The sequence below is a fragment of the Sturnira hondurensis genome, unplaced genomic scaffold (assembly GCF_014824575.4).
Source record: "Sturnira hondurensis isolate 20B ecotype Veracruz unplaced genomic scaffold, ASM1482457v3 Scaffold0022910, whole genome shotgun sequence".
Taxonomy (NCBI): domain Eukaryota; kingdom Metazoa; phylum Chordata; class Mammalia; order Chiroptera; family Phyllostomidae; genus Sturnira; species Sturnira hondurensis.
The window spans coordinates 7935649-7950940 of NW_028095541.1; the positions used below are offsets into that span (position 1 = coordinate 7935649).

Genomic DNA, 15292 nt, shown 5'->3' on the forward strand with positions numbered 1-15292 from the left:
TTGCCCTTATCTGAGAAGCACTTGATCTGTCCTTCCATTCTAAATGAATGTTTTGCTGGATAAAGCAATATTGGCTGTAGGTTTTTGGATTTCATGACTTGGAATACTTCCTTCCAGCCCCTTCTTGCCTGTAAGGTCTCTTTTGAGAAATCAGCTGACAGTCTGATGGGTACTCCTTTGTAGGTGACTGTCCCCTTATCTCTTGCTGCTTCTAGGATTCTCTCCTTCATTTAAATCTTGGCTAATGTAATTATGATGTGCCTTGGTGTGTTCCTTCTTAGTCCAACTTCTTTGGGACTCTCTGAGCTTCCTGGATTTCCTGGAAGTCTATTTCCTTTGCCAGACTGGGGAAGTTCTCCTTTATTATTTGTTCAAATAAGTTTTCCACTTGTGGCTGTTTCTTTCCCCCTTTCAGTACCCCTTTAATCCGGATGTTGGAATGTTTAAAGATGTCCTGGAAGTTCCTAAGCCTCTCCTCATTTTTTTGAATTCTCATTTCTTCATTCCTTTCTGGTTGGACGTTTTGTTCTTCCTTCTGGTCCATTCCATTGATTTTAGTCCCAGTTTCCTTTCCATCACTATTGGTTTCCTGTGCATCTCCCTTCCTTTCAATTAGTTTAGCCTTCATATGTTCCTCTAATTTGTGACTGTAATCAACCAGTTCTGTGAGCATCCTGATAAATAGAGTCTTGAACTGTGCTTCTGAGAGGCTGGCAGTCTCTTGGTCGCTTAGAGTTACAGACTCTGGGACTTTGAGTTCTTCTTGTGCCATCTTTTGGGCTGTTTGTGCCTGTTACATAGCAGGATCGGAGCCCTAGGTGTTCACCAGAGCAGGGCAGCTCAGTTGCTGGGTTGTGATGCTGTATGTGGGGGCAGGGTCAAAGAGGAGTAATGGTGTTCCGTCTGCCGCCTCCCACCGCGGCCCCCACAGGTGCCGCAGCTGCCACCATCACCAGGGTCCGCACGTTTTGTCCCACTACACGCAAGTGTACCACCGCCATCAACCCTCTACAACTGGATTCGCCCCCTGGGGCCTGCGTGGCCCATCTCAGTGTGCGCGAATGTGCAACCGCGGTCAGTCTGCCCCACACCCTGACTGGGTCCGGGCTGCCTGCTTGCCTGGGTCTGGGGATCTTTCCTGCCGGACCCTGCTTCTCTGCTGGCTCCGCCCCTCTTACTGTCCCGGTTGAACGGTTTGTTGTTGTCGGACTTCCGTATAATTCAATTTTCTGTTCTTTGGCTGTGTCTTTGTTCTCCAAACCTTTGTTGTATTCATACTTGGTTGTGGGAGAAGGCACAGCGTTTCCACCTATGCCTCCATCTTGGCGGAAGTCCTATTGTTTGTATTTTTGATCTTTTATTTATCTTCCCTTGAAGAAGACCTTTTAAAATTTTATGTAGTAGTTTGGTGGTAACAAACTCCTTTAACTTTTTCTTCTTTGGGAAGTTCTTTATTTGTCTTTCCATTCGGTAGAGTAGGCTTGGTTGTAGGTCCTAGCTTTTTATCACTTTGAATATTTCTTGCTACTCCCTTGTGTCCTACAAAGTTACTGATAAGAATCTAGCTGCCAATTTTATGGGAGCTCCCTTGTAGGTAACCAGCTGCTATTCTTTTGATGCATTAAAGTATTCTCTCTTCGTCTTTAACCTTTAGTGTTTTAATTACAGTGTTTCTTGGTTTGGGCCTCTTTGTGTTCATCTTATCTGGGACTGTCTACACTTCCTGAACTTGTTGATTTCCTTTCCAGGTTAGGAAATTTTCCATCATTATTTCTTCAGATAGATTTTCAGTTTCTTGTTGACTCTCTTCTCCTTCCAGCAACCCTATGATGCAAATGTTGATATACTTAAAGTTGTCCCAGAGGCTCTTAATACAATCTTCATATTTTTGGATTCTTTCTTCTCTTTACTGTTTGGATTGGGTGTTTTTTGCTTTCTTGTATCCAAATCACTGAGTTGATTCTTGGCTTCATCCATGCTATTATAGAGTCCCTGCAAATTGTTCTTTATTTCAATTAGTGTAACCTTCTTTTCTCACAGCATTTTTTAAGTATATTTTATTGATTGTGCTATTACAGTTGTCCCATTTTTTTTCTCTTATTCCCCTCCACCTTGCACCCTCCTCCCACCAGCACCGTCCCCCTTAGTTCATGTCCATGTGTTATACATATAAGTTCTTTAACTTTTCCATCTCCTGTACTGTTCTTAACCTCCCCCTAATTTTTACCTACTATTTATGCTGCTTATTCCCTGTACCTTTTCCCTCATTCTCTCCCACCCCTCTCCTAGCTGGTAACCCTCCATGTGATCTCTGTTTCTGTGATTCTGTTCCTGTTCTGATTGCTTAGTTTGTTTTTGTTTTTTTTTCCTAGATTCAGTTGTTGAAAGTTGTGAGTTTGTTATTTTACTGTCCATATATTTTTTTTACTGCTCATATTTTTTTTCTTAGGTAAGTCCCTTTAACATTAAATATAATATGGGTCAGGTGATGATGAACACCTTTAACATGACTTTATATGCCTTTCCATTCTAAATGATAGCTGTGCTGGATAGAGTGATCTTGGATGTAGGTCCTTGCCTTTTATGATTTGGAATACTTCTTTTCAGCCTGTTCTTGCCTGTATAGTTTCTTTGGAGAAATCACCTGACAGTCTGATGAGCACTCCTTTGTAGGTAATCCTCTTCTTTCCTCTTGCTGCTTTTAAGATTCTCTCCTTATCTTTAATCTTGGGTAATTTAATTATGATGTATCTTGGTGTGTTCTTCCTTGGGTCCAACTTCTTTGAGCCTCTCTGAGCTTCCTGGACTTTCTGGAAGTCTATTTCCTTTGCCAGATTGGGGAAGTTCTCCATTAGTTTTTCAAGTAAGTTTTCAATTTCTTGCTCTTCTTCTTGTCCTTCTGGCATCCCTGTGATTTCGATGTTGGAATGTTTAAAGTTGTCCCAGAGTTTCCTAAGCCTCTCCTCATTTTATGGAATTCTGTTTCTTCATTCTGTTCTGGTGAATGTTTATTTCTTCCTTATGCTCCAAATTGTTGATTTGAGTCCCAATTTCCTTCCCTTCACTGTTTTCCTGTATATTTTTCTTTATTTTACTTTGAATAGCCTTCACTTGTTCTTCTCTTTTGAGTCCATAATCATTTCTGTGAGCATCTTGATTACCACTGTTTTGAACTCTGCATCTAATAACTTGTCCATCTCATGTCACTTAATTGTATTTTGGGGAGTTTTACCTCTACTTTTTTTTTAGATTTTATTTATTTATTTTTAGAGGGAGGGTGAGGGAAGGAGAAAGAAAAGGGGAGAACCATCAATGTGTGGTTGCCTCTCGAATACCCTACACTGGGTACCCGGCCTCCAACCCAGACATGTGCCCTGACTGGGAATCGAACTGGTGACCCTTTGGTTCTCAGGCCAGCATTCAGTCTACTCTACCACACCACCAAGGGCTTATTTTTGGAGTTTTGATCTGTTCTTTCATTTGGACCATATTTCTTTGTCTCGGTGCACCTTTTACATCACCAGGGGCAGGGCCTTAGGTATTTGTCAGAGCGGGTCCATACACGTCACTGCTTTTTGGTGCTGTCTGTGGGGGAGAGGTCAGAGAAGAACAGTTCTGCACTTAGCCCACCTTGCCTACCTGGTCCTGCAGCCACCATGTTGCCGCACATTCTTTTTGTCCTTGCTGACCATCTCCACCCTCTACTAGTCTGAGTGAATGTTTCTCCTTTAATTCCTTGGTTGCCAGACTTCCATACAGTTTGGTTTTCTGTCATTTCTGGGTGTTTTTTGTTTTTATGTTTGTTGTCCTTCTTTTGGTTCTGCGAGGGGGCACAGTCTATTACCTATGCCTCCATCTTGGCCAGAAGTTCCTTACTGGAATTTTTTTTATGCTCTTAAGTTTCTCACTAAGTTTCTTGAGCATCCTTATAACAAGTGTTTTCAACTCTGCATCTGGTAGATTGCTTGTCTTCATTTCATTTAGTTGTTTTTCTAGAGATTTCTCCTATACTTTCATGGGACCTGTTTCGTTTCTGTGTTTTGGTTGTTTTTCTGCGTTTGTTCCTATGTATTATTTAGAGCTCTTGTCTCCCCCAGACTTGGAAGAGTGGCCTTGTATATTTAGTATGTGTCCTGTAAAGCTAATGGCACATCCAGCTCAGATGCTGGCATCCAGCTGATGTGCCAGTCACCTGAGCTGGATGCTGTAGGTATGCCCCTGTGTGGGCTGGGTGCACTGTCTGTTGTAGTTGAGCCTTGATTGCTATTGGAGTCACTGGGAGGAATTGAACCCCCGGCTGATTTGCTGCAAGAACCACCTGAAACTACAGGGAGGAGTTGCATCGGTGGGGCTTTGGTACACAGTGAGTCTGTTCCTTGAGTGTGTCATTCATGGGAGTGGTAGGGTTGTAACGCAGTCTGGTCTGAAACTGTCCACTGGGTGCACTGACTCTGGGGCCTCCCAGGAGATGCAAAGTAAGCCACCGCCTGTAACCTGCCTGGGGCTACCTGGCTTGAGATACAGAGTGATCTTCGTATGGTTGCTACTTTTACTGGGCTTGCAGGTACCCATGAAAGGCCAAGCTGTGAACCATGGCCAGCTGATACAATGCCAGACCTGGGGCCGCTTACTTAGCAAGAGGTATGGGGTACACAGAGGCCAGATGGTGCTTGTTCGAGAGATTTTAGGGAAGTCTAAGAAATGAGGCAAGAGAGACCATTAGTATGGAAAGCCACTAGAAATAGCTTGGGTGGATCATGCAAGTTGGGTGAGAAGGGGTCTCAGAATCACCAGGGCTGAGTGAGTATTGCCTTGGTTAATGAAGACTCAGGTATGGTGCCCACCTGCCATCTCTGTGGGGGCAAGGCTCAGAACAGGAACAGTGGCCTCTGCCAGCACTTCTCTGTCAAAAGTTGCCCCCCTCAGCTCTCACTCTGATGCCAGACAATGCAGTTCTTCCCCATATGCCCCTAGTGCTTTTCAAGCTGCTCCCCCAGTGCCAGAGCTCAAAGCAAGTGACTCCATGTAAGTCCATGTGCAGGCCCAATAAGAGGAAAACCTGGGATTCCAGAAGCCCTCCATTTCACTCAGCCACAATCCCTGCTGGTTTTTACAGCCAGAACTTGTGAAGACTTCTCTTCCTGACTGTAGAACCCTGGACTGGGAGGCCTGGTGTGGGGCTGGGACCCCTTCCTCCTCAAGTAGGGGCCTCTGCAGCCGAGATAATTCCTCTCAATTTTTATCCACTACATGTGGGTGCGGGATCAGTCCATTCTGCATCTCCTCCCCTCCTAACAATCTTGATGTGGCTTCTTTAAATCCCTATTTGTTGGACTTCCATTTAGCTAGATTTCAGGGAGTTCTGAATGATGGTTGTTCAGTAGTGTAGCTGTAATTTTGATGTGGTTATGAGAGGATTCAAGTACCATGTTTACCTACGTCACCCTGTTGACTAGAAGTTCTGAGAACACCTCAAAACTTTATTCACTGGGCAGTTTAGAACCATGGGCTGCTTTTGTTTTACCAGTTATTTTATTTTAATTTTTTAGAAGAAAGGCCTTATTTATTTATTTTTATAGAGAGACAGGAGAAAGAGAGAGAAACATTGATCCATTGCTTCTCTCACACTCCCTACTGGGGACCTGGCCCGCAACCCAGGCCTGTGCCTTGGCTGGGAATTGAACTGGTGACCTCTCAGTTCGCAGGCCAGCACTCAATCCACTGAGCCACACCAGCCAGGGCTATCTTAGTTTATTATATAACAGCTCCAGTTGTTTGTAACATTTTTTCCTCCTGCTCACCTTGTTTTCTCTCCTTTTGTTTATGACGGTGAAATAATTAGAAACAGGAAGTTAACTATGGCAGGAAAGTGAATGTCTCTTTCATGGTGAATACCAGGTGAGACAAACTACTGCTTACTGTGTTTATTGTTTTTAGCTCTGTGTCAGTTACATAAACATAATGTTGAACATTCATTTTGGATTATGTTAATATATACCGTAACACATGCACTACTGGGACAAGTAATTTATAGAACATCCCCCATCACAGTTTTTGATCCAAGGGTATTTTAGTTTGTGCACCAGCAGTATTTGGAAAGCATGTTTACATGGAAGCAGTAATTCCTGAAGACAGATTGTTCCTCCAAGTTTTCTCCCACAAGCTGTATGTAATTGAGGTAGTATTAAAAGTAGATTCTGCTTCTATGCCTTGTCTAGGACTTCAGACTAAGTAGCAGTGGAGTGGAAGCTAGTAAAGGTCAGTTACTGTTTTGATGGATCATGCATTAAGTGGCTATAATTACTTCCTTCGAAGAGTGATTGAAGATTCAAAATATTGTATAATTGGAGTAGTTAATTCTTTCTTCCCCCTACTATCTTCTACATCACCGTCAGGTACATTTTTACTGTGAACATACTGTCTTGAACGACTGCTCATTCTGTTTATAATGATATTTACTGGGAGTCTGGTTTTCAGTATCCTCTGCTAAATAACACTGACTAGCTGTGCACCCAGAGTTTATAATAGAGTTCTTTCTAATTATGTTTCATTCTGCCCCTTTTTGGGGTTATTATATCAGATTTAGTACTTAGGCAGGCTTCTTTTCACGTTTTCAGTGGAGTTTCACAGGCATCAGGTAGTTTTACTAGGTACACTGGCAGTATGCTGCCATGGCACGCTACCATTTCCCATTCACCCCAGAGATTATTTGTGTACAAGATTAGCTTCAGCGTACAGTTGTAGGTAGTTGTCCTACTAGAACAGCTGATGGCATGCGTGGGGTTGCTCTGTCTTCATTAGGCCTTCGTGGAAACGAAGGGTGGTGCACAACACTAGGACCAGCCATTCCTGTTGGATAGAAATCCTTTCTAAATATAGAGCAGTCAGTAAAAGGACCAGTTGGAAACTCTTATTGGCTTTGATCTGGTCATGCTTTACAACCATGGCAGATACTAGTAAAAGTTAAGAATACGTCTGTTCGGGGCCCTAGCCAGGTAGCTCAGCTGGTTAGAGTGTTGTCCAACTAAGGTTGTGTGTTCAGTGCCAGGCCAGGGCACATAGAAGAATCAACCAATGAATGCATAAGTAGTGAACAACAAATCGATCTCTCTCCCCCCTCCCACTTCCCCTGTTTCTCCCCCTCTCCTCTCCCCCACCTCTTACTTTCCCTTGCTCACTCTTAAAAAAAATCAAAAATTTTATTTAAAAAAAGATGCCCTGACTGGGCAGCTCAGTTGTTTGTTATATCATCCTGTACACCAAAAGGCTATGGGTTCCGTCCCCTGTTGGGACACATATGGGAGGCAACCAATCGATGTTTTTCTCACATTGATGTTTCTGTTTTTTCTCTCCATTCCTCTCTCTCTAAAATCAGTAAAATCTCAATCTCACCTATATCCTTGGGTGAGAATTAAGAAAATGAAAAGAAAGAAAATACCTGTTTCTTTAATACAAACCCAGATTTTCTTTTGATTACAAGAGAAATTTGTGGTTCCTAGTCCTTATTGATTTTATGTTTTTCACCAGCATTTAAAGAAATTAGAAATGCATTTGATTTCTTTAAATTAACTACAGAAGAAAAAAATGACTTTCCTGAGAATAATCAGAAAAGAGAAGAACTACCACTGGATTTTAATTTCACAGAAGATCACAAAGCCAAGGAAGACAAGCAGGTACTTAAAGAACGGAGAAACACAAGAGATGAGACTGACACGTGGGCGTATATAGCTGCAGAAGGTGATCAAGAAGTCCTCGATGGTGCAGGCCAAACCAATGAGAATTCTGGTGAGTGTGTTTGCAGTCAGTTTGCATATTTTTCAGAGCAATATGATTTTACGTCATTTTTTTCCACTGTAACTCCAGATCAGAAAACAATGATATAGACAGTTTTGTTTGACTCTCCTAGATAAACAGCTTTTTATATTGAAGACTTAGGTCATTCTGAGGTTTCTAATTGTCCACACAAATCTTTTGAGTCTCTGTGATATTCTCAGCACATTTGAAATTTTTTTTAAATTTCAGGTATTCTACCTTTTCCACTCTTGCCAAATGGTATCTATCAGGAAATTATCAACTGCATACTTACTTGTATCCTGTCCTTTTAACTTTGTACTAAATGACTTTAAAAAAATATTTCGTTGATTATGCTATTACAGTTGTCCCATTTTCCCCCTTCATTCCCAACACTGTACACCCTCTCCCACCCACATTCCCCCCCTTTAGCTCATGTCCATGGGTCATAAGTTCTTTAGCTTCTACATTTCCCACACTATTTTTACCTTCCCTCTATTTTCTACCTACCATCTATGCTACTTATTCTCTGTACCTTTTCCCCCCTCTCTCCTGCTCCCACTCCCCTGTTGCTAAACGTCCATGTGATCTCCATTTTGGTAGTTCCTATTCTAGGTGTTGGCTTAGTTTGTTTTTGTTTTTGTTTTAGGTGTGGTGGTTAATAATTGTGAGTTTGTTGTCCTTTCACTCTTCATATTTTTATCTTATTTTTCTTAGATAAGTCCCTTTAACATTTCATATAATAAGGGTTTGGTGATGATGAACTCCTTGAACTTGACCTTATCTTAGAAGTGCTTTATCTGCCCTTCCATTCTAAATGAAAGCTTTGCTGGATAGAGCAATCTTGGATGCAGGTCCTTGTCTTTCATTACTTGGAATACTTCTTTCCAGCCCCTTCTTGCCAAAAGGTTTCTTTTGAGAAATCAGCTGATAGTCTCATGGGAACCCCTTTGTAGGTGACTGTCTCCTCATCTCCTGCTGCTTCTAGGATTCTCTCCTTCATTTTAATCTTGGGTAACTTGATGATGTGCCTTGGTGTGTTCCTCTTTGGGTCCAACTTCTTTGGCACTCTCTGAGCTTCCTGGTCTTCCTGGAATACTATTTCCTTTGCCAGATTGGGGAAGTTCTCCTTTATTATTTGTTCAGATAAGTTTTGCACTTATTGCTGTTCCTCTTCCACTTCTGATACCCCTTTAATTCGGCTGTTGGGAATCTTTAAAGATGTCCTGGAGGTTCCTAAGCCTCTCCTCATTGTTTTGAATTCTTGTTTCTTCATTCTTTTCTATTTGGTTGTTTCTTCTTTCTGGTCCACTCCATTGATTTGAGTCTGTTTTCTTTCCATCACTATTGGTTCCCTGTGTGTTTTCCTTCATTTCACTTAGCATAGCCTTCATTTTTTCCATCTAATTTGTGACCGAATTCAACCAATTCTGTGAGCATCCTGATTACCAGTGCTTTGAACTGTACACCTGATAGGGTGGCTATCTCTTCATCACTTAGTTGTATTATTTCTGGAGCTTTGATCTGTTCTTCCATTTGGCCTTTTTTTTTTGGTCTTGTCGCGCCTGTTAAGTATAAAGGGTGGAGCCATAGGTATTCACCAGGGCGGGGCAACCCAGTTCCAGGGTTGTGACGCTATGTGTGGGGGCACATCTGAGAGGGAACAATGGCGCTTGCTCCACTCTCTGCTATCAGATTTCAGTCACTTCTGCTGCTTCCCCCAAGCAACCTGGGCTCTCCTGGTACTGATTCCCAGGTGGGTGGGCTTGTGTATATTCTAGGACCCAGTGGAGCTTTCCAACAAACTTTCCTGTGAGGGTGGGAGTCTCTCCCAGCACCTCAACCCCCACAGGTGTTTTCAGTTGGTGTTTTGAGGCTTTATTTTCTGGCGCTGGGACCCTGGGTTGTGCTGTCTATCTCGCTTCCTAATTTCACCTGGTTTATCCAAGCGCGAATGTGGAACTGCCTGGTCAGCCAGACACCTTGAGCACAGTGCCCCGCTTCACAATTGCCACCTCACTGGGTCTGCCTGTTGCCACCCCGTGCCCAGGGTCTGACCACTGCTGCCTTGTGTGCTCAGTGCCACCACTTTTTTTTGCTACGACCCCTTTCCACCTGGCCACTTGACTCCACCTCTCTTACCAGTCTGGATGAATGTGTGCAGAGAAGTTAAAGTAACTCCTTGGTTGTCAGACTTCCATACAGTTCATTTTTCTGTCAGTTCTGGTTGTTATTTTGTTCCTAAATTATTGTTGTCCTTATTTTGGTTGTGCAAGGATGCACAGTATGTCTGCCTATGCTTCCATCTTGGCCAGAAGTCGCATTTTCTGAATAAGATGGTTGTAAATGTCCTCCCAAGGTTGTTGGGATCAGCTGCAGAAGGAGAGCTATGTGTGGGATATTGGGCACACTGGGTATGAGGCTAGAAGAGTGCATATATGCATATTTATAACTAGAACAGAATAAACACAGTTAATGTGATAAGACTGTGTAATTTGTGAATCTTAAAACAGTTAAAGAGAATTATTTACAATAATTGTAAAGCTTCACGTGTTTCTGAATATATGGCAGAATGGATTGTCTGGGTGTCCCTGTTAATACAAAACCGCTAGGCCCTTCGCATCAGGTAAATCATGCTTTCTGATGCACTGCTGAGCTTGCAGGATACTGGGACAATTGTTAGGGCCAATAGACAACGGGGAGGAGGAAGTGGGCTGCCTAGAGGCCAGGCGCCAAGTAGCAGCTCTGCTGTTTGGGGTGCCAGACAATGAGGACACATGCAGTAGATGTTGGTGTGTACTCTTGGGTGTCCCTAGTGATATATGAACCACCTATTACACAGAGGGCAAGGAGAGACTGTGAAAATGCAGCCTCCCCAGATTGGCAGGTGGTAGGTAGGTGGAATAAGCAAGGGAACTTACATACGAGGTTCGTCTTGGGTGACCACTAGACAAGTAGATCTCCACACTGCCTGCCAAGTCTTAAAACTTTATAGGAAAGACTTAATGGGGTTCAGTCCAGGTGGTCTCAGTGCAGGTGGTCTCACAGTTCCTTCCTCTCTCAAGGCTGTATCCCTGAAGTGACTCCTGCTGTGGGAATGGTGGTCAGGACATACAGGGGGGAGTGAGGAAGGAATTGCCTACATCTAGCTCCCTCCTCAACCAGTGATCAGGTCGTCTGGATGACTTTCTCCAGCACTCCACCCCTTACAATGTCACATGCCTCCTCTTCTGAGATGTGTCCCTGGCGGACAGCATGGGGGCTTCACTAGCATGGAGGAGGCTTATTTGGTGGCTCTAGCAGCACTGAAGGCAAACACCACATCAGTACAGGCACATGCAAGAGGAAACAAGTTAAGGTAATGATTCCCAAAGTAAGAAATAATTTTTTCCACCAGTGCTCCAAGATCAGAACCAATGATTTATTATGTCCACTAGGCTGGGGGTCAGGTCATTGAGGGCATTAACATGTGTCTTCATGCGAATTAATGAAGATAATACTTTAGCAGACTCATGGTATGAACACATTCTCTTTGGGAATTACGCAGATGCCCCCCCGTGAGGCAATAATCATGTCCAGGGCCATCCTATTTTGGAGGACAGCTTTCTCACTAGGGACTTTTTAGTATTCAGTGGAGACAGGCTTTGCAGCTGACATTCATGGCTTGCTGCGTGAGTTTATTAAGGGCTTCCTTGTGTGTTGTAACGTCCTCCAGGGCAACAGAGGGAACAAAGATGGTGGCCAAATGATCACACCAGCAGAGAGGAGATGGGGGTTGGCAGCTTAAGGAACCTGACCAGGACATGCATACCATCCATATGGTGGGGGACACTACATGAGGGACTAGGAGTGAGACATGCCAGACCAGGACCTCCCAGCTTATACTTTCTCTCAGTGATGCGTGTTTCATTCCAGGTATTTTTCCTCTGGTCCAGCTAGCAGTACAGCTGATCCAGTGGAGATTGTGTAGTTCCCCTCACCCTGGGGTCCTAAGCCATGCTCCATCCCAGTGAGATATCCCATTGCAAATTCCCATAGATGACCCCTGTCCCAGGCGTGAGGAGCTCCATGCTTTCCGCAGCACAGCACATTGCTCCACAGTGGGAGTCAAAGCAATGGCTGCCCTGTGACTTACCTCCCTTTATGGCATTAGGTGCCTTAACATGGGTCCTTAGTCTGGTATGCAAAAGCCCAGTACTTTAGTCTACCTGGCCAACATGGCTTACCTGTTAGTAATATGATCTGTGGCTTTAATACTCCTTCCTTTATGTCATCCCCCATAGGGCGTATGGTCCTCCACTCAGTGTCACATTCTTTCGCCTAGGCTCCACATCAAGACCTCTGAAATGTGACCCCTGAAATGTTACTCTCTGCTCAACGAGGATATCTGTAGATGGTGCTCAGTTTCTCTATCCCTCTGATGGTGTCATTCTGGTTTGCATAGCAAGAGGGGACAGCTTGAGTTTGGCCATACGTTGTGTCACGTTATTTAGACCCCTTGCTTTGAGGAAGGGGCTGATACAGTGAATGTGCCAGTCCCTCACCAGTTCTGATGGGTGGGCATTGTTTAATGCTATCACTACATTAACAAGTTATGGTATATTAGGGGCAATACTCTGTTTACCCAGCACTATGGTGACTGCCTCTATGCATCCGTCCTCTGTATCTACTGAAGGGTCAACTGCTTGGGCTTCTGCCTGGCCAGGGCCTCACCTTCCTGATTGCCAAGGGGTGTCAATACATCATGAGCTGGGATGCAGAAAAGGAACCTCAGACTCTTGCAGGCAGACTCAAATGTCTTTCCCCTTGTCCTGACCCCATAAGGGCTGTCTCATTATCATCCATCCTGTGGCTTCCTGCTGTACAAGCCATAGGGTCAGTTCCTTTAGAACAGTCCACCTGTCAGTGCAAAGGGTTCATTGCCAGGGCTCCTAACTGATCACCCGCCAATACTGAGTTCAGCCCACTGGCTACTACAGGCCCTCCCTGTTTCGTTGCTGACATTGTCATGTTAGGTTGAATAACAGCTGTAGCCCTTGTAGACAGGTTGCCCAGCTAGACCATCTGTGTACCAGACATCAGCAAGAATCCTGTTTCCTATGTAGGCAACTGTATAAAACTATATCAGGAGATACAGCACTTAATTGGGCATGGGGAAGGTACATTAGCAGGTCAGACACCTCAAAGTGAGGAAAAAACATACAGACACAGATTCATGGGGAGGGTAAGCACTTCATTTGTAGCTCTGCATTCTCTTACTTAATAGCCCTGTAAATGAGATGGCATGTCTCATTTTACATGGCCTCTCTTCTGTCCTGCTCCCCTGTGCTTCCTGTGGTCTGTGGTGTTCCACGATTGTGGAAGGAGGTCCCACCGTGGACTCAAATACGGCTTAGCACAAATGTGGCTCCTCACTTTCCTCATCAGTGACCTGTATCTCCTCATAGGTCATTGTAGGTCTAAATGTGTTAATTCATAGAAATAGTTACATACTATTTATGGTGTATTACCTAGTTTTTCTGTTTAGAGAGGGAGGTAGCAGGAGTTCTGGTACTTACTCCAAGTCACACAGCTAACAGGAAGCTGGTCTCCAAATCCAGGTGTGTCACTCAGAGGCTGTGCTGTCAGGTCTCCATGCTCAGAGGCAACAGAAGAGCAGTGTTTGCCCTATAACAAGGTTAACTGCCTAACATCCATTTGTTTGTGGAATTGGTTTTAGGTGAAAATTCTTTAGTTCTTACCATCAAACATGTGTACTTTTCAGTCGTACGTAATTACTTCCAAGTGAGTTATGCTCAAGGCTCACTTACTACACTGTCCATAGGGGATGAGCCATCCATCCTGGTGTCGATGAGTATATGGATCAGACAGCTGAGACCAGCATTTGCTTCACAGTGCAGGAGAGGGGCCTGGAGGCTCTCAGCAGACAGGGCTTTTAGCAAGAGGAAGCAGAATCAGGAAGGATCGATGGGCAATTACTTTTATTTACACACAGGTCTAATTTATACATTTCCAGTGACTACCTACATAAAGGATTGAAAGCAATGTATGTCCAAAAAGAATGGCCAAAGAAATAAATGTTAGCAATTCCTCTAACAGAATGCCTATGGTTTTTCTCTTGTCCTTTGATCTATTTAATCTTGTACTTAAAATTCATAGTTTACTACTTTATAGTTATAGGTTACCAGTTTATCTTTATGCCTTTCAAACACTGTAACTTCTAAATGTAAAACACTGTACCTTCATGTTACTTCCCAAAGAAAATCAGAAATTTCATTAATAAGACTCAATGACAAACTGACATGTTAAAGGTGTATATAAATTTTTTATTAAGAAACCACCAATTTAATAAAATGGCATTGTATTTTTTTATAGAACAGGAAAAAGTATCTTAAGGCCCTTTTATGTTACAGACAGCAGACAGCAGATTTTGAGTCTGGGCATGGACCTGCAGCTGGAATGGATGAAATTAGAAGATTTTCAAAAGCATCTAGATGGGGAAGATGAGAACTTTTCTGAAACAGATCCCATTCCAAGTAGTAAGTAGTTTGGGAGTTATGGGGATACTTTTCATGATTCTAAATACAGAAACCTAATTTATTCTTTCTTTCATTTTAGCTTTATTGAGGGATGCTGTGAAAAATGGGGATTATATTACTGTGAAGATTGCACTTAATTCAAATGAAGACTATAACCTGGACCAAGAGGTAGTAAATAGATCTTTGTAAAATGTCTTGAAAGGAAGATGAAAAATAGCTATTTTAAAATAATTATTTTTAGCTTTGCACAGTGGCACTATCATAGCCAATGAGGTTTATCCAAGGCACGATTATTGCTAATTAAAATAATTTACTTTATTATAACTCCAAAAGTTACGCATTTCACCTTATAAAATTCAAATATTGTAGAAGCGTAGAATGTAGATTATTTGAGTCCCAGGATTCCCACCCTTACAGTGACTGTTTGATTTAGCTGTGGTTCTGATGTGGTCTGTGGTTTGACACTGCTGCCGTGAGGATGTTCTGTGTCTCTGTGTTTCAGTGGAGCTGCCTGTTAATAGCAACTGCCTGACTTCCTGTTGTTGCTGGGAGTTTTATACTGATTCATGAAGGATTTTTTATATGGAAGCATATTAAACCCTTTTTTCATGGATTGTAGGGTTTGTTTTTTTAATCTTTTATTGCTTAGAAAAGATTTTTATATTTTCTTCTTTGCTGTAGTTGTGGATTTTTTAGAATTTAACCTTTTAGGAGTACACTTCAAAAAAATACTGGAATTTTGAATAAAATTGCACAAACTGTATAGATCAATTTGGCTGGGAGTTGACTTTTTTATACTTTTGAGTCTTTCATCTAGGAAAATGATAGCTCTTCATTTATTCCCCTTAGCTCTTCATTTATTCCCTTAAGCAAACTTTTTGGGGTTTTTCATAGTTATTGTACATTTATTTTAGGTGTATTCCTAAATATGTGAAAATTTTTTAATGCTCTTACTATGATCT

General features: G+C 42.7%; 1 protein-coding gene and 1 pseudogene across 3 annotated transcripts in view; both read left to right on the forward strand.

Annotated features, from left to right (window-relative positions):
• Positions 1 to 15292, forward strand: part of MPHOSPH8 (M-phase phosphoprotein 8) — a 78684-nt gene that overhangs the window by 49278 nt on the left and 14114 nt on the right. The window contains exons 5-7 of one of the 3 annotated variants that reach the window (XM_037037072.1): positions 7528 to 7785; positions 14205 to 14330; positions 14410 to 14498. In XM_037037072.1, coding sequence (XP_036892967.1) covers positions 7528 to 7785; positions 14205 to 14330; positions 14410 to 14498 — 473 coding nt within the window. The remainder of the gene's footprint in view (positions 1 to 7527; positions 7786 to 14204; positions 14331 to 14409; positions 14499 to 15292) is intronic. The other 2 variants (XM_037037073.1, XM_037037074.1) reach the window with 2 other exon arrangements.
• On the forward strand, positions 14570 to 14734 carry LOC118980623 (uncharacterized; annotated as a pseudogene).